A 20,450-nucleotide genomic window follows, 5' to 3' on the forward strand; every position below is an offset into this window, starting at 1 on the left:
TTAATTACAAATAAGATTGTTCCATGGCACAAATATAATAGTCCAAAACTTTTATCTTCCAATCACTAAAGTCAGTATCTTTTTATCTCCGAGATCGAAGTATAAAGAGTATTGTGATTCTAATTATATTTTCTGAGATAAATGACATGTACGTATCTATTGCGTTGGGCATATTCTTCCACTAGGTATCGTGTATTTGTTTTTACGTTGCAAAAGAGGTCATTTTATTGTGATGAAATTACAAAGAAAGAGGGCTAGTGACTAAAAATCGTCGCAAAGGGCTGACAAAACTTTGCGACAAATGTAAAGTGGTCGCAAAATTATGCAGATGTTTGGTGAGGGAGATTCTGTTGCAAATTTGTTGGATGTTATCACCAAGTTTGTTAAATTTGCGAAAATGCAGTTTCGTCACAGGTCATAATAAATTTTGGGGGAAAAATACAAACAACCTCTTATTATATTGCAAAATGAGCAAATTATCCTCTTATGAAAAAAAAATAACAATTTATCCTCCTGCACTGTTTAAAATACAACACTTTACCCTTTGTGTTTTTTAAAATGTAGCAATTTGCCCCCAAAATTTTATAATGAAACAATTTACCTCCTCAGATAGGGAGGTAAGTTGCTTTATTTCAAAAAACACAAGAAGGCTAAATTGCTATTTTTTTATTAGAAGAATAATTTGCTCATTTGCAATATCACCAGAAAATAAATTGCATTAAACACTATGTTTTGTATCGACAAGATTTCTGTCGCAAATTTCCAATAAAATTATGATGGAATTTTGCAAATATATTGATAACAATTTAGTAATAAATGAAATTATCACAAAGTCATCACAAAAAGTTATGACACTTGTGATAAGGGAAGTTAGATAATTACAAAAATACCCCTATATTTTTCAACACCTTTTTATGTATCCATTGACTGCGCGTGTGGGGCCCATTGTACAGGTACGACATCGACAGCAGCAGGCTTTTACAGTAGATGACGTGGCTCACTTTCAGTGGGGCCACATGTCGCATACATAGAGGGTACCGTACAGTTATGAATAGCCTCATTTATGATTATTCAAACACGTTTTCATCACATCCTTTTACCGCCATATTTGTGATCTCATTCGATCTCATTATCCTATTTTCGACCCCACTTTTCTAACTTAAGCATCGGAGGGCCATCGCCGAGGGCTACTCGGCTAGCCTCACGTTTGCTTTATTCTCGGGATCCACTACAGGTAGTTCGAAAGAGGGATTTAGCGACCCAAGGATAGTGATCCGACCCAAAGATCCTGATTTCGTGTGACTACATCAATTTGCCACCAATGTGATCTGTCGTAATTGTTCACTGCTAATTAACTTTTAATTTTTTGCTGCTTAAAACCTGCAGCGAAATTGGCAATGAAAAAGTTGCAGTTGCAATAGTCATGGGACGGATTTGCAACGAATTTTCTAACGAAATTGTTGTTGTCAAAAATTTCTGATAGGGGCATATGTACAAGAAATTACAAGTAATAAAATATTTAGGGGAAAGTATTATTTTAGTCCGCTAAGTATGCCTAATTTTAATTTTAGTCCGATAACTATGTCTATTTTTGTTTAGGTCCAGTAACTTACAAAATTACTTACTTTTAGTCCTCTGGCAGATTTTCGATCAATTTTACCCCTATGAGTGCATATGGACTAAAACTGCCTTTCAAAAATTGCATAGGGTAAAATTGTCCGAAAATCTGCCAGAGGACTAAAAGTAAGCAATTTCGTAAGTTATTGGATCTAAATAAAAATGAACATAGTTATCGAACTAAAATTAAAATTAGGCATACTTCGCGGACTAAAATAATACTTTTCCCAAAATTTATAACACTACAAGAAAATAGAAGAATAGTGATAAGAAAGTCAAGTGACAATCTTAATATTCTTAGGCCATGTTTACTTGTTGTGATGGGATTAAGTGGTAAAATATTAATTTGTAATTGTGTGTATGATTGGCTTCAAATTAACTATTTAGTAATTTGTTTACTAACTTAAGATACTGTCAATGATCAAATTCTTTTGTGTTTACTTGTCTTGTGTTATTTAAGTGATTGAGAACTGCAATTATAAATTTAACCTCAAATAGGAAAAAATTGGGTGTCCAATCAGTGAAACGGCTCATTTCTCCTTCACCTTCTCTCTCCCTTTTTTCATTTCATTTCATCTCACCTTGTGGACTTCCGGCACGGAGCTTCATCGCCGACTGTGCTCCCTTTCATCTCGTGTGCTAAAAATTATATACCAAAATAATATAACTAACAACTGCCTTAAAATGATTTCTTCAATCATAGACGTCATATTATATCTATGTTTACTCTGCTTTTGATTTAGATTTTCCGACCACCACACGAATAAGAAATTGTATGAATTATTTATCTGTCCCGATGTATTCATTGTTAAAAATACCTTATTTCAGTAAAAGTGGAGTTCCCATTTACCTCTGCGAATGGATATAGTTCTGGGTAATAGTATATAAGCTAGATCCTAAAAAACGCATTACAAGTTAGACTAGGAGCGAATGCATGACTTAATCTGCAAAACATAATATCCTGCAAAAATACATATTCGCCCCAACCTAACATAATACCAAATATAATATATCACTTGTCCATTAATTGTGCAATAGCCTAACAAAAGTGTGGTTCAAAATGGAGACTCTGTTCCATGGTACCAATTCTTCCATCAATTACCAGAAGTAGACTAGAGGCAATTGTATTACAATTCAATAACATTCAGTTCAGGCTCCAACTTAAAGCTTGCTACTAATCAAGCATGGCATTTAATATAAAAAAGTATAGTATTTTAAGATCAGAACCTAACCCTCAATATCAATCTCACTAAAAGACCGCGCTTGTGGATTGATAGCCTAAAGAACAAGTCCAGATCTTTAGGATTGTTATGCAAGCGTTGAACGATAATCAATTGTTCATTTTCATCTAGCCCATCAACCTACGAAATTGCATCTTCCACTTGGTCTCTATTTTCGCAATTTCCAAATTCCCTTCCCAGAACCTTTGTTAGCGCACCGATTCGTGAATTTGCATCTTCGCAGAATGTACTTACCATGTCTACCAACCTTTCCTCTGCATCAGCTTCATTCCTCTTTCGCTTCTTTGCGTCAGTACTACTCTCTTTCGGAACATTTGGTGAAGTGGCTGCTGGGTCAATGTTCATATTCGGCGCGGATGAAGGTTCTTCATGGTTTAAGATGAATCCAGAGTCAGGGTTCTAGTCAGGAGTTGGGACATAGTAGTTTTCGGTTTCCTTTTGTGCTTCGCCCTGGCGGCCCTAGCAGTATCCTCGTCATCCTTTGCTTCCTCTCCAGTTGCTCGATCTTTTCCACATATTCACGCCATGCGGGGAAGTACGACCATGATTTATACCGAATTGATTTTTTTGATGGATCCACCTGCGATATATGGGTTATCAATTTTTGTCAAAAGTGTTGTAATCCAGAATCTGCCATTTTACTTTACGTACTAAATATTATTCACGTAATGAAGGAGTGTGAGTTACCTTCGTATACTCATCCTAGATACTGTTCTCATCAACTGTGATCATGTTCCTACTTTCATCCCATCCGGAGCCACTTTTTGCCTTCATACTCACAAGCGTGGAGTATTGCTTCTTCCAAATGTGGACCTTTGAATTGATATGTGGCTCAGCACAAAGTTTGGAAATGCATTTAGCATATAGCCCTCAAGTTGGAGTAAATACCCGTTGCAGAAGCCATTATCGCACTTCCATCCGCTGGTAATAATTGATTTCAATGCATTCACTAGAACTTCCTCTTCCCTAGCCGTCCAGGTCCTTAGAGAACCAACTTTTTCATTTCCTGCACCACGACGTCGTTGTTTACTACGACCCTCATCATCATTGAGGTTCATTTCGTACTACAGTTTAACCAGTTGTATGTCCACAAGAAACCATATAGAAAGTTGGTTACTAAAATCAATGTAGTATTCAACAAACACAGAGTCATATGAACAAACATACAAGATATCGTACAAAGAAACGTAAGGGACATGCCATAGTCATATAAACAACCATAAGGGACATGTCGTTATGGTAGTTTACATTACTCATGGAACGCGTTTTAACACACAAACTCAAATTAAAAAACAGAGAATAAGTGCAGTTAAATCTTTAATTTAATGTCATGCCATAGTGAAATAAATTGGACAATACTTGAGTGAAGGCAATACAACTTTCAAACAAAAATCAAGTCTGTTAAATACAACATAAATCTTATGAATTGGAATTTGCGGTAAAACCTGGCGACCATCTAAAAGTTTTACTAGTCATTCGTAAGAAGTCTACAATGGTTTCATCCTCTATGAGTCAACCATTCTGTGTACATGGTATTTGCGAGCTCATCTCTCCAACTAGTCCAAACTGAATTGGTTTCAATCGTTGACACATATGCCACGTTCGAATCATTGAGTGAGTCGTTGGGTTCTTGAATTTCAACTTCAAATGGATCTTCAGGCATTTTATTACAAATAAAATTATGAAGGAAACAACAAGCCATTATGATTCTATTTTGCACTTTGATAGGATAAAATAATTGGCTTTTCAAGATCGCCCATCGAATTTTAAGGAGTCAAAATGTACGCTCAATGACATTTCTAGCAGATGAATGCTTCAAATTGAACAACTCTTCTTTATTTTGAGGACTTGCGGCGTCGCCGTCCCATTATCTCAAGTGATACCTCACACCTCGGTACGAGGTGAGGAAACTGTCTCTATTAGAATAACCGTTGTCGCATAAATAATAATTACCTGATAAGAATTTTTGAAAAAATAATGATCAAGGGATATACGTATTATTATGATTGGTCAATGCATGTTATATTCTTTTTACAAGAATGTACCTGCGGGGGACACGTAGACCATTGGGCCTGTTTATAGCATCACGTAAAACTCTACTATCAGCAGCACTACCCTCCTAACTAGTCAAGACGTAAATGAATTGCATGTTCATGTTGCAAACTCATAAGACATTAACTGCAATATGACATTTTCATGTACGATAATGACCTTTGTCTTGTTTAGGGACCCTAACATCAATGTACATTCCAAGTGCACCCAAACATCTCTAGGAAGGACCACATAAGACATGTTACACAAATTTAATGACTTAAAAGTTGATCCCATACATTAATAGCCAAAACTATAATTTTACCTTGAACGAACGCCATTGGGAGTCCGTATAATTATCAGTTATAGGTGTTGATCAGGCTAGGAATGTACAGTTAAGTCTGAGTATTGCATTGAGGAAATTGTGGAAGGATTTGCTAATGTTACAACCAGATCGGATGAAATCATATTTGACTACCCAATTCTTCTTGTGATGAGCTATGATACTTAGGAATATAGCTACTTGCTCACTCACAGACAAATTGTTGGTATCATTTAGCCCGGAACTATGTCCCAACAAATAACACAACCGTCCAAAAGCATTTCGTTTATTACGTTGGTTTCTTAGGCAAGATTAGTCGTTGTCGATAACTAGTCTATGCAATTGTTTTACCTGACTTGGGATACGGCTAGTAAAACTATAACGGGGATTACGTTTAGCCATTCTTCTTCTACGTATACGTTTCAAGTGTATATGAACGCATACAAACAACATAAGTGCAACCATTACCTTATTCATTATTTGCTCAATAGCAATAACAACCATAATTATTCTTCTTGAAACCATCCTATCAGCCAAATGAAAAAAAATAAAATTTAATAGAGAATTAAGCTTGTTGTTGGGTAAAGAGTTGTGTACATAACACAATTTTACAAGTTAAAAGATGTCCCATTCAGCATACTGCAAGGTGGTGACAGAATATTTTTAACAATGTGAAGCGCAGTAGATTCTGAAAATTAATTTATTCTAGGTCTTTCGTAGTATGCCAAATAAAAATAATTATAATAGTTTACGAGACAGAAATTAAATAAATTTTAAACACATAAAGCATTAACACTTTACAACTAAATGAAAAAATGTTTACTTCCAATAACGCGACTATCAGATAACTTTATTAACAATTATTGATGAATAAAATTGCTTAAGGTAACACTTTAGAACAAATAAAATCAATATGTTTAACATTTCACAATTAAAATGGGGGAAAGAATGCATTACTTACCTCCCAACAAATAGCAAGCCCCAGAAGTCTACTTATTCACAATTCGCTTTTACTCCACAAATCGCCAATATTGGCACCGATTAAAAAAATAAAATTTAAAATCATTCATCAGAATCGGTGGGTGACAGTGAATAGTAACGCAGACTTCAAAACAAAGTAAAAGCGTCATTTTTTGTAGTGGTGAAAAAAAATGATGGAGAAGCCATTTTTCACCTGCTCTTGGAGGTTGCCGTCCGCTATGAGAGAAATGTTGGGAAAATGAGTGGAATTGAGTAGTATAGCAACCTTTTAATGCACCTGACACATCACCTTTGTAATAACAATAATTAATGAGGGCAACTCGAAAATTGCCTCTCATAGAATCGAGGACTAAAACAGGAAGTTAGGAAAAAGGAAAAAATGGGCCATGTTGGTGACTGTCTAATCAGCAGAAATTTTCAATCACTCAAAAATCACCTCTAATACTGGGCCAGCCTAGGTTATAACGGACTGGCCAAAAAGCAAGTAAACAAGTTACTATGAGAGACTATAAGGGATTTTAATCTTTATCACAAGAAGTAAACATGGCCTTACTAATTATATATATTTAATTAGTGACAAGACAATTTATTTTGTCACAATAAGAAATTTCATGATTTTAATAATTACTATTGATTTGTAAAAATTATTATTAACATGAGTTAATGACAAAAAATATCCACAAAGTTGTCACTAAATATAATTAGTGATTCATATGTAGTGATGATCTAGTGTCAACAAAGAATAGCTGTCACTCTTTTATGTTGTCACTATAGATGTGCCACTAATTATATTTAGTGACATTGTTATACACATTTTTTGTCATTGATAATTATATAGTGATAAGATAAAATTATTGCCACTTAAAATATATTATTAATGATAACTTTAAAATTATACTTGATAGTTTGTCACTAAATATTATATTTTCTTGTAATGTAAAGATTTTGTGAAATCAATCACAAAATTCTCTTCAGATTCAAGAATTTTTGTTTCACCACTCATTTTTGTGATTACATTAACATTTATTTTTTATTTTTTATTTTTATTTTTATTTTTTAATCTACACATGCGCCCACTCACATATGCTTTAAATAGATTTTGAACTTAATATCTCCATAATAAAATATTAAGCCCCAAGTTATTAGAGTCATGTCCTCTCAGAGAGGACATTTACACTAATAAATCTTTTCCCACCAAATAAAAAAATTGATCGATCTATTTATTGGATAAAAATAAATATTAGGAGAATTAAATGTAATTTTTTAAATTATAAAAAATTTAAATATAATTATACCAAATTTCAGGGAAGGGTGGTAGAATTATCTCTTTGTTTGATGTAGTATAGTGCTCTCAATATTTTAAATATATATCGATTAATTTTTCATTTAGAATAATTAGATCATATTTTCTAAATATAATAATTCTGTGGGAGTGTTTGCGAGTGGTTTATAAAAGTGTTTTTCAGTTTTTGGTACTCAAAAAGTATTTTTGACGTGTTTGAAATGTCAGTTTCTAGTTCTAAAACGGCTAAGAAAGGCGTTTTTAGGCCAAAAGTTAGAAGCATCTTGGGGGTGCTTTTAGTTGCTTTGGTTTTTTTATAAATAAATCTAACTTTATTTTTTATTATTTTACCTTTATTATATATAATAATTTGAATTCAACTTTATTATTTTTAATTTATTTTTAAAATTATATATTTAAAGTTGATATCTAAGTTTTCAAATGATTTGAATAATTTAACAATAATTAAATTTACACTTTCACATATTTAATATTTTTATATTTTATGAGTTATATCATCGAATTATATTATTAATTTACATATTATTATTTGATTAACTAATAAAATATTTTTTTTTTGCAATCATACAAGTTTAATTATTGAATTGTATGAATCAATAATATACTAGTTAGTGAAATAATTATTAATTAACATGGTCTTTTAATATTTTTTAAAAAATAAATATGAAATATACTAATCAAAATACAATTTGTCATTTTTTGTCAAAAAATAATTATTAATGACAAACAACAAGCGAAATAATAAACAAAACATAGTATCTTTTTAAAACATAAGGATGAAATAGTCTTTAATCAATTAAATTTATTTTAAAAGTGATTTTTTTCTAAATACTATCCAATTTAGCTTTCATCTGCTTTTTACTTTTTTTCAAACATTACCAACTTTTGATTTTACTACAACTTCAAACTTTTTCTCAAAATCACTTCTTTAAAAATGAAAATTTTTGCAAACACTCCCTATCTCTAAAACCATACTTTGATTAAAATAAGGGTTTAATGCAATTTATTTTGTGTGATATTACAAATGAATAAATTACTTCTTACGAAAAAAAAAATTGCCAATTTATCATTTTGTGTTTTTTAAAATAGAGCAACTTATCTCATTGTCTAAAGAAATAGATTATCTTATTTTAAAAAATATTGAGATGTATTTTATTACTTTCTTGCATAGAAAGATAATTTTCTCATTTATAATATGATAAGAGTCATTTGAATTTTTTCCTTTAATTAAAAATAATGATGCAAGATCATTAATTTGTTTATTATTTTCAAAAAATCAATAAAGTTCCTTTTAATTACGATCTAAAACGCAGTGTAAGGTCAAATTGAATTCAGAAAAGAGCCAAATTTTGTGACGCAGAAGCCAACATGTGGCGGCGTGCATGGAAGCTGGTGCGACACCTGCTTGTAATTGCAGGTAATGTAAGAATTTGAGTGCTTTCTGTAAGTCAAAGTAACAGATAGTCAAACAACCTCTCGGAGTTCTGAGTTTATCGGAATTTACGAGTGAAGCGAGCTCAGAGATCAGCTGTCATATTCAGTCTAATACCAATATCTAATGCAGATTTTATATATATTGGATTTGAATTATCCAATTTTGATTCTTTAAGTTTAATCAATTTTGTGTAATTCATGCAAATTTATTAATTTTAGTAGGTAAGATTTTTTAAAATGACGAAAATTAGTCTTCTCTGTCCCTTAAGCGTTTAAACTAATGGAGTCGCGCATGCCATATACAGAAAAGGAACATAAAGTACCAAAATTTATTTAATTACTAACTAGGGCATCAAAATCGAAATTATCCCATGTTAATAATGACTTTTCATTTTACCTTTACTGTAATTTTGTCTTTCAATACGCCTGATTTTGACAACAGTTTAACAATTAGTCTAATTCGTTAGATTTTCGTTTATTTTTTATGGTGTCTCACTTAATTTTGGTACGTATGTCATTTACTTTTAAAATTTTTAATTAATTAATTAATTATTTCTTAATTTCTTCTTTTATTATGATTTAATAACTACCGTTTGATGGTTATTTTCTTCCATGCATTTTTCTAGTTTTCCTACATTATTTATTATCTTTATTTGTCAATTTTTTTTATAAATAAAAATATTTATATTAATTTATTTTCTTAATATATAGTTTTAGGTATTTTTTTAAACTACAAAAACTGATAATATAATTTATTTAAATATTTTTTATTTATTTTTAAAAATTATGCACATATATAGGATGTGCCATACTTATTAGTCTATACTATTATAAAAGAAAACTTTTCGTCGTTTTTTTTCTCATTCACTACTCCATGTTTCTCGCTCTGCTTAAACTTCTCCATGTTTGTTTTTCTTACAAACTTCTATATTTTTAATAAATTTGTAATTACAATATATTTTTTCTCTGTCACCTCACCCCACGTTTCTTTCTTCTTACATACCTTTTTTCTTTCTTATCACAATTTTTTTCTCTTCATCTTACATCATATATTTAAGGGGACCGTATGCAATGACAACTAATAAACTATTGAATGAAGTTGGTTTTGACTAATTTTTCCAGTCTTCTTCTGAAAACACTTTTTGACTTGATGCATTTATGGGTAGATATATATGCATAGCGGAAAAAAAAATAATTTATCTCTCTATATTTTTTAAAATATTGTAATTTACTTTTTATGATTTCTAGAGGTATCTTTTTTATTCAAGATCTTTACAACCTTGCTTCAGTACTCTCTAGAAAACCTCAATGTGTACACTGTGACCATTGGATCATTTCTGTATCTGTGACTCACGTGTGACCATATAATTGGTCAAATTCTATAAATGTCACGCTAAATGCTTCAAATATAACTTATGTTCCTATATTCTTTTTTCGACCATCATTATCTCCTACAATCTACAAATTTAAGGATTTGAGGGTCATTGCCAGACTTTCTCCTTGTGGTTCTAACCGTGATATGTTTTGTAGGTAACTCTTTGATAATCAAAACTTCCCAATTACAGTTGGATTAGCAATCACCCAAAAATCATCCAAAAACATCTTGTTCTATTAGGGTAATAGGATAACATATTTACATAATGTATTTTATTAATTGAATAAGAATGTATTTTAATTTCTCAATATCTAAAAATATGATAATATTCTATTGTTATTTTCATAATATTCCATAACTTAACTTGGTATAAATAAATTTGCACTATTGTATATAGTCGGATGGTTATTAAAATATAATTTATCCTTAGGTAATTTAGAAGTTTTGAAAAATACTATAAAATTTATACGATGCTCAGAATATGCAATTGGCCAAAGTGAATGCCCAATCTCCGTAGAGGCTCTGTAAAAGGCCCCTACACACATGAAGTCTGAAGGGGAATAGCCTCCGGCCCATCGCCAGCTTATGAAACCTGGGAAGGTCGGGCCTTGGCTGAGGTCCGTTGATCCATCAAGTGACAAGCCCATTAAAGTCGTACTGGTTGTCAGGTGTATCGTTCCACATGTGGAAGAAGGCTATTCCTCTAGTACAAAAAGGATGACCATGTAATTGCCACCTAAGTCTGAAGACATGCAAGGATCATATTGACATCCCAATGACCCCCTGTAGATGCGGACATTATCGACTAAGAGGCTTATCTAGCCAAGGTCTCCTCGGTCCACTTGATTTCCTGAAGACCTTTGTTAACAACCTCTGGATTTGGGGGGGACTTATCTGCAGTAACCATCGATCCGAGTTCTAAGGAGGCATGACTTGTCATCCGAGGAGGAACCAGGCTATAAAAACCAACCTTTTTCCTTCTGATATTGCTCAACTAATAATTTATATAAAAATCAACGAGAAGATATGAAAATTACAATTCTATTTGAGTGATTAATCGGGTTACAATCACAGCTATGTTGTGCAGATGAATTCTGTAATATAACGCTCCAAATAAAGAAGAATCTTGCCTTCAACAATGGATATTTTTCCAAAAAGAAAATGATCTCTCCTTCATGCTAGGAAAGAGGTCCTATTTATACTAACCAACTAACTTAAGTAAGTACTGAATCTTTACTATTTCGTCTCTCGTTCCTTAGGATGTGCATACAGATAAAAACTTTATAAGAGATAAAATGTCTTTTCTCGGACTCTCCATTAATGTCATGCTCCCCTTGAGTCGGCCATAATCCCCTCAATCATGGTATAATTGCTATAATCATTCTTTGTCTTCCCAAAGATCAAGTTTCTCATAAAATTGATGGGAGGCGTTAAATGTAGTTTGACCTGTTAATCTTTCCATATCACCTTTAGTTAAGGGTAACGTTTTTTGGCATAAACAAACGTACTAGTTCACCATTCAAACACTTTTAATATCAAGGAATATTACTCTCTCATCTCTTAAGCACCAATTACTACGTACTACATTTTCATTGTGTTTATCTCTCTACAACTATTTACTAACTCGATCATTAGAGTACAAATATCGTTTTTGCAAGTCCCCTTTGTTAGACTTTTAAAATATTCCGTCCAAAAACTCCGAGTCTAAAGACTTCCTTAACAAGCGATTTTTGCTCACATCATTATAAATTTCCATACATAGCATGGAGCGGCAAATATGATAGTTCTTATAATTATATTCAACACCAATCACATTTTTTAAGAGAAATTATATCAGGGTAATAGGATAATATCTTTTACATAATATATTTTATTAATGTTAAGAATATATATACATATAGTATTTGAAACTTATAAAATAATGTTAATTTCTCAACGTGTTAACATATGATAATATTCTATTTTAATTTTCATAATATTTCTTAAATAAACTTATTAAAGAATTTAATATTGAGTTTTGTATAAAATATTTTACCCTATTGTATACAGTAGGACGGTTATTAAAATATAATTTACGGTTATGTAACTTATAGTTTTTGAAGATATTATAAAATTTATAATTTTTTGTCTATAGCTCGGACTCCATACTATATATATACATATATGATAATTTAATTCCCATTGGTGGACCAAAGGGCTGAAAACACCGGATAATTGAAGGCAGGCGTCACTAATATATATACACAACGGAATCAAACAGATAGAGTTGGGAAACCACATCAACCTCAGGCCCAGGCAGGTGGGCATCACGTGGATGCATCTCCCTCATTGGACCCAACACCATCCACCTCAGCAAATCACAATCTGCCCATCCCCAACCCCTCCTCTGCCACGTCACCACAGCCCATCAAGATATCCTCTTCACCCAATCAGAGGCCGCACATGATCGCCCCCCCAAACACACACCACCCACACACAAACGAAAAACAGTCTGTTGCTCCCTCCACTTCCGACACCTGTCATCCATCCTTCCTCAAACGTCGTCGTTTCACGCATTTCCAAAAATATCTCCGAGCCTGTCTGTGTCCACGAATTCCCAACTTTGCCCACAACTCTAGACATTGGAAATTGGGATAATTAATTCCTATTTGCTTTTTTTCCTTTTAATTATTAGAGGAAGAGAGTTGAAATCTTCAATGACCAATTCTTCAAAATATTAAATTAATGTGACAGTAATTTGAGTTGTTTTTAATTATTAAAAGTATATTAAATTTAGGAATAATACAGATATTATTTTAAAAATTATATTTAGTATCTTAATATTTACTTTCTTATAATAAATAGAGGTCCTCTGTTAGTGAAAAATTTACTAAATTTGTTAATATTAACAAAAAAAAAAGAATTAAAGTTTATATTTATTCTCAATTGACTTGTTACTAACTTATTGCAGGTCAAAAATAATTTTTTTCGACTAAACTACCATTATAACGATGAAGAGATACATACCCACATACATTAAAGTGTTAAAACATATGAAGGTAATTTTGTTATAAAAAGATTTATGTAATATATAATAAATCAATTGGAGGTAAATATATAACTTTATCCCATTTTTTTGCTAAAAATCAGTAAATTTGTTGAATTTTGATTAATGGAGGGATTTATTTGTTAGAAAAAAGCAGATCTCAAGAATGCTAGATGTAATTTTCCAAACCACGAGAGGCTTACGTGTAATTACACCAAACCTCAAGAGAGAGAAGTGCAATTATTCCTTAGATTTATTACATAAAGTAAAAAACATACAAATATATTATGTTACGCAAAATTTTTTTTTTTTATGAAACGAATAATAACATCAATATTCGTGGATTGATACCTCAATATAATTCTTAATAGCAATCATAATTCAACATAAAATTAATTACAATAAATTCATATAAAATGAAATATATTTATAAATGTAATTAAATTCATATACAATAACATAATAAATTATAATAAAATTAATCAAAGTGAGATAAATAATAACATGTTTTTAAGATTCCAACCCATAATATTATATTTATTCATAAGATACCTCTTTAGCACAAATTTCCAAATACTAAAGATGTTTTAATCAAGTGATTAAATTTATTTTTAAAATAAAGAAATAATGTTAAAATCAATTAAAATCTAAAAAAGCCGTTACTTCTTCTGATTCCATTTTATTTATATATGGAAGTATTTGGAGGTGGCAATGTAATTATTTTAAATTACAGCGTATCTTTTATTTCATTTAATATACATATTATAGAGACAAAAATTACATTATTCCTCTTTTATATATATATGCATGACATATATATAGTTTAACGTAATTTATTTTTATATAGTATCATAAATGAGTATCATAAATGAGCAAATTATCTTTTTAATGATAAAAAAATAACAATTTATCTTTCTATATTTTTTAAAATACAGCAATTTATCCTCTTGTATTTTCTAAAACAAAGCGATTTGCCTTCTTAGACAGATAAGTAAATTAATTTATTTTAAAAAGCAAACGGGATAAATTGCTATTTTATTTTTTATAAAGAGATAATTTTCTCGTATTTATATATATATATATATATATTAAATAGAAAAGAAAGTAGAATAATATTTAAAATAAAAAATTATTGGAGAGTGGCAATTTGATATTATGACAAAAAAAATAAGGTGGTGTTTGGTGTGGTGGAGTGCTACTTGAAATAAAGAAAGTTTGCTTCCGTTTTCTTTTCTTTCTTCCTTATCAGATTCTTCTCTTTATATCCCCTTTTCCTCAACTTCATATTCATCTCTCAGTCTCAGCTCCAAATTTCCCTTTGTTTTTTAATTTTTTTTTCAATTATTTTCGTGGGGTTTTTTTATTGGTTGCTGTACGGTGGTTGGGAAGATGATGAGGGCGTGCGAGTTGTGTAAAGGAGTGGCGCGGATGCACTGCGAGTCGGACCAGGCGAGCTTGTGCTGGGACTGCGACGCCAAGGTTCACTCCGCCAACTTCCTGGTGGCCCGGCATTCCAGGAATTTGCTGTGCCACGTGTGCCAGTCGCCGACGCGGTGGGCCGCCTCCGGCTCTAAGCTGGGGCCCACAGTCTCCGTCTGCCAGCGATGCGTTAGACATGATGAACCCGGTGAAGAAGATGAAGAAGAGGCGCCGGAGGAGGAGGAAGCGGACGAGGAGGAGTTGGAGGAGAATCAGGTGGTGCCGTGGCCGTCGCCATCGCCGCCTCCGTCGGAGGAAAGTTACTCGAGTGGTGACGAGCCCGTGGGCGGCGGCGTGGTGGCGGTCTCGAGGGAACTCTGCAGGCTTGAGACTGCTTCTGCAAATCATCCTTGCGATGTATGAATATAATTTCCACACTTTTTCTGTTCATTTTCTTTGTTTTTTCTAAATCTTTTTCAGAATTTCTCTCTTTTTTTTTTCTTTTACGAGGAAAAATGGAAGAACACAAACGTTCTTTAATTAATTTATTTAACCAGATTTTGGTTTTATTTTCACCATTATTTCCCCTCAGCATGACGAAGTATGAAGATTTTTAGGTGGGATACTGAAGGGTCACGATTTTGTTCTGCAATGGCGGGACGATCGTGGCTGCTCATCATCTCATTTTCGGGCTTAGCCGTTGATCTTGCAGACTTTTCTTGATACTAAAAAAATAGTTTAATTACATTTATTATTGTTTTTGTGGATAGAATTTGGGCTGATGACAGTGAAAACACTATAGCTGCAAAGTTTTCTTGAATAAAAAAGAAAGGTCTTAAACTTTTATAATAGACACTATCTGTTAAGGTCATGAGGTTCGGATTTTTTGACCATATGGCATAAATCTTATGAGAAATTTTGGTTTGGATCAGATTTTATCGAACCAAATTAATATGGAGTTTATCGAACCAAATTTTCAGAAATCTTATGATAATATGTATTTTATCGAACCAAATTATTCATTTTAATAATAGATTGTTATGCTGTTATTTATTATATTTTGTTTTTAGTTTAATGAATATTTCTTTTTAGTGTATAAAAGTTGTAACATTTAATTAATGAATCTCAATCATTAGATCTAAATATATAAAAGATTACGTGCATAAATTTAATTAATTTTGAATATATATTATATGTACAATTATAAAATATTATCAAAAGACTAAATGTAAGTAAATGTAATAAACTTAGCCCCTTCTCCCACCTCCACCACCATATCCTTTGCAAAAGGGGCTACAACAATGCCATCGCCCCCAAATCTAGGCGACGAAAAGTATTCTCTAAGCAACCACACTGTTCTCATCGAGGTCTGCGATATGCGATGTAATGATTGCCCGGATATTACAGACGTGTTCTTTTTTTTTCGCAGCGGAATGTAATTCTCATATATTTTTCGTTTGTGCGGCGTCTAAGATTACTCTTAATCTTCGACTAGCCTTCACATATATCAGAGTATAGCGACAGTCCGTCGCCTGTCCTCGACACTGAAACTCGCTAGCGCGACATCTGAACACCTCCCTGCACGGACCCCCATGGACGGCTAGAACTCGATAGCGCATCCCATGAGTTGGATCACAAGGTCTTGGAATGTTTGTCTTGACCACCCATTCACACGAGAGGCATTGTCCCTGATATCTCGCAGCCCGTGAGGCAATCTTGCGCGTCACATGGAGCCTCTCGACCGTATCGGCGCCCAGCGTAGGCCATCCTGATCCTACGCTGCCCATCAGGTTTCCAAGCCCTTTGGGGACTCTAGCGCTCCTTGTTGAGCTGCCTAGAGCAGGCTCTTGAAGGCCCCCATCATGCCCCCAAGAGATGCACATTTAGTGCAAACGTTTTCTCAAGCTACTGCCATCGTGCACGGGGAGGGCTGGCTGGAGCTCACCACTGCATGCCCCTCTTATAATAGGTTTAAGAAAATAATCTCTTGTTCCAAGAGTAGAACACTGAAAGGGCCGAGGAGTGCACTTTTTCAGCATCTCCTTCGACCGACATCCAAATCATGTCCCGCTTGAACCGTAGCGTAGCCTACTACTTGCACATCATAACGATAGAGTTTCAGCCTCATCCGATCATCCATGACTGAGGAATTGTCTCCACACTACTCTGAAACTACAGTCTCGCCTCTACACTGGCAGACTCTAACATCATCGTCGTTCCTATCGGAACGGAACCATCTACGTCTGAAACATCTTGGAGGTGCTCCCAACACTCCAAGGATCTCGCCATTGAAACAGTATTGCAAATATCCAAGGATAAAGCACTCTGCTCGAAGACCATTTGCACACCAGCGTGTTGGCCGGCATCCCCTAGCCGCCCGTACGTCCTCCACAAGTCACTGCCGACTGTCTAGCCCAAGGTGCGGCCAGTGACACTCTCCCCCACTCGATCTGTTAATGTCCTCGTCAACACATAACGAAGGATTGAGGTGTATACAGTGCCCAATACTTTTTCTCAGTATCACGCGACACCTGACCGACCTCCTGCTCTTTCGAGCGCTCCAGTTGTGAAGTGCCTCTTTAGCACAGTTGTCTCCTCATAAACGGTGCTAAGCTCCCCCACAAAACATAGTGTCTCTGATGCACTCATTCAATACTGAAACTCAAAGCCAAAGTCTGCGCCTCTCTCTACACTCTCTTCCCAAGGTGGCGGGTAGCTCTCAACAAACAGTGCCTCAGATGTACTGCATGATCGTCTCAAGTTGGAAGTCTGTGTACTCGTCTACACTCTCTTCCCCAATATCGCTCACATTAGAAGTCTGTACCTTTCTCCACACTCTCTTCTCAATGTAGCCTGCTGAAGTCGGAAGCCTGTGCCTAGCTCTACACTCTCTACCCGACTGTTGCTCACTGAAGTTGGAAGTCTGTGCCTGGCTCTACACTCTCTTCCCAACTTTCTCAACTGTGCTCCAAGTCTTATCAAGTGCGCCTCTAAAATCTCCGATGTCCCTCAGGACAGTGCCTCAAATACACCCGAATTGATCTGGAACGAAAGGAGTGTCTGATGTTCCTCAAAATTGTGCCTCATATACACCCGAATTGATCTGGAACGTGCGAAGTGTGGAGTCTGTGCGCACGCTTCGCACTCTCTCCCCCACTCGATGTGTTGCCGTCCTCGGCAAACACGCAAACCCGCCTCTGCGGTAGACTACACTTAAACATTTGCAAACACATAGGTCGGATGCCCAACTGTCGGAACCACGCTGCTCGTGGACCTAACGTCTCTCAAAATGGTTCTCACTCAACCCAACACGAAAATGGGGCCTCAGCCCTCAATCTGGCCGACAACCAAGCTCAAGTCCTAGCTCGACCACAAAACTCAATCTCATGTCTTGGCTCGAGCGCTTGACTGCAACTGCAAGGATATGATTTATGAATCCCCATCCCGCAGCAAAACTCAAACGCAAGTCCCGCATCGGTCCGATCACTAACAAGGTTGGGGTTTCTGTCTCCCCAGCCCGGCCGTAACATCAAGTTCAAATCTGGCGAGCAAAAATCAAACTCGAGTCTCAACCCGAGCGCACCATGCTGCTCATGGCGTCAATAGAGCCTGCTGCTCCCCTCGAATTTTGATATGGTAGGCCCCCTCGGAAATCTTAGACCAAGGAACAGGGTGTCAGAATCCCGTCGAGGAACCTTCTCAATTCAACTCAAACTCGTGCTCTTGATAAACACCCAACACACTGATTAGTGGGCTGCTCCCACTCAAGCTCCGGACAAGTTACCTTTATCACATAACGGATGTCTATGCTTCTTGGTTTTTGAAGCATATCGTTTTTCTCTCTAGACGCACCCTCATCTACCATAATAGCACTTCATCCCATAACTCTGCTCGGCCACATACGGCTCGCACTGAACTGCCCACAAAGGAAGGGGTCTCAAAGTCCACTCCTCGCAACCCCAAGGGTGGCTTGTTCCACACACCTTATGTGCAGCTGTGCTTCGGCACCTGAATGATGCGATGATCGTTAAGGATAAGTATGTGATACCTACTAAATATGTGATTAAGGTCCTTACTGTCCTGAATAGCCCAAATTTTCCCCTTAAGGCCTTCCTCTATTTTTCTTTAGCCCAGCTAGAGGTTGCTTTACGTTTTCCTTTGTTTGATTTTTTTTTGTTGACGTTTCTGCACTTCCCAAAGTTCCCCTGAATAAGTTGATTGGAAGGTTTTATATTTTAGCAAAAAAACTAGGAGAAATTCCATCCACTGCTCAATTTTTGCTCCTTTTTCCTGTTGAAAAAGGCAAGTGTTGGCTTGTTCTCACTGCCTGAGGGGATGTGATGGTTAAATATTTTTTGCTGGAGAGAAAATTGATTTGTCTTTCAGCTTGGGACCATTTTTGGAGTAAATATAATTACATTCGAGAGAAAAAATAAATCTTGAAGAAAATTAGGGCAAAAAAATACCGATTTATCTCTTCTCTCACAAAAATTGAATCCTATTCTTTCCACATTTCTATAAGTTGAAGCCAAGTAGAAGAAATGCAAAGAATCATGTCTTCCACAAGTGAATCATGTAGGACAGATGAGGTACTCATATACTACTATTGAAAAAAGGGCTAATTTTTCCTCCAATAAAAAATATTTAATTGCAACATGCTTGACACGTGACCTGCATCATTAAAATTGTAGATGAAAAAGTGCACGAAGATCAAAAGTGCTAATTTTTGTAAGTTATGAGACTAAAAGTGCTAATCCAATAATGAATGAGACCAAAAGTGACATGTGCATAACTTATGGGACTAAAAATTTTATTTCCCCTAGAAGGGAGCTTCCCTTGTGGGGTTGAGTAAATGTATCTAAACACATTTCAACTCTGTCATACAACAATATATATATATGTACACTACAACTCTCCCAACTTCTCTCCCACATATTCTCTTGCTCTTTTTAATCTAGGATCAAAAGTAGAGTTGCAGAGAATTTTGATAAAGACAATACACTAACTCATAGTATAGTTCTCTTTGATCTTCTTCTAAAAGGATTTTGATTTTTTTTAGTAATGAGATCAAATCGTTCTTCCCTCTTTGTGGTATGGATCATCTCTAGATGGTTTTTAGTTTGGAGCCTAGGGTGAACAAATTGGAGGTACACTTTGCCGGTTGAAGCAAAACACAAAGAGGTAATAATCATTAACGTTATTTATTTCGGTTTGTTCATTTATATATTCTATAGCCTCGTGTATATGGATATTTCTTTTGTTGTAATCCTCATACTACATTGAGCACTCGGATATAAGCAAGGAAAGATCTAAATTTTAATTATAATTATTTCTCTCTATTTTAATGCCTTTTCATGCTTCTGCTGCACATTCCTAAAGTGATCCACTCCTTTCATATGAGTAAATTGTCTAGAAGAATACAAGAAGTCTCTGGATTTCTAGAGCTTGCTAGCTGGTAATGCTTTAAAATATTACTATCATAGGTTCAGGAGTTGTGCCTTGCAATTCATAGTGTTGGCTCTAGAAGGCATTTCCCTCTCCTTCCTGGACATAAATGTTGGGCTGACAAATGCTCCTGAGCCAGAAAGGACATTCCTCTTGAACTGCCAGAAAGTCTGCTACGTGCGTGGCTGGAGATTGTGCCAGGGACTGATCAAGTGATAGAGGATTCCATTCCCTTTAGGACAAAGTTTCCTGCTGGA

At 34.6% G+C, this 20,450-nt stretch overlaps 1 protein-coding gene across 1 annotated transcript; it reads left to right on the forward strand.

Moving 5' to 3' along the window:
* LOC105178529 (B-box domain protein 31-like) lies at positions 14,552-15,559 on the forward strand. Its single transcript, XM_011102020.2, has one exon. It carries the CDS (start codon positions 14,719-14,721, stop codon positions 15,169-15,171), a length of 453 nt encoding a protein of 150 aa, XP_011100322.1. The 5' UTR covers positions 14,552-14,718; the 3' UTR covers positions 15,172-15,559.

The sequence above is a fragment of the Sesamum indicum genome, linkage group LG16 (genome assembly GCF_000512975.1).
Source record: "Sesamum indicum cultivar Zhongzhi No. 13 linkage group LG16, S_indicum_v1.0, whole genome shotgun sequence".
NCBI classification, from domain to species: domain Eukaryota; kingdom Viridiplantae; phylum Streptophyta; class Magnoliopsida; order Lamiales; family Pedaliaceae; genus Sesamum; species Sesamum indicum.

Bases quoted from the DNA above. Each gene is read 5' to 3' on its own strand.
- LOC105178529 (XM_011102020.2), top strand. From the start codon at position 14,719: ATGATGAGGGCGTGCGAGTTGTGTAAAGGAGTGGCGCGGATGCACTGC.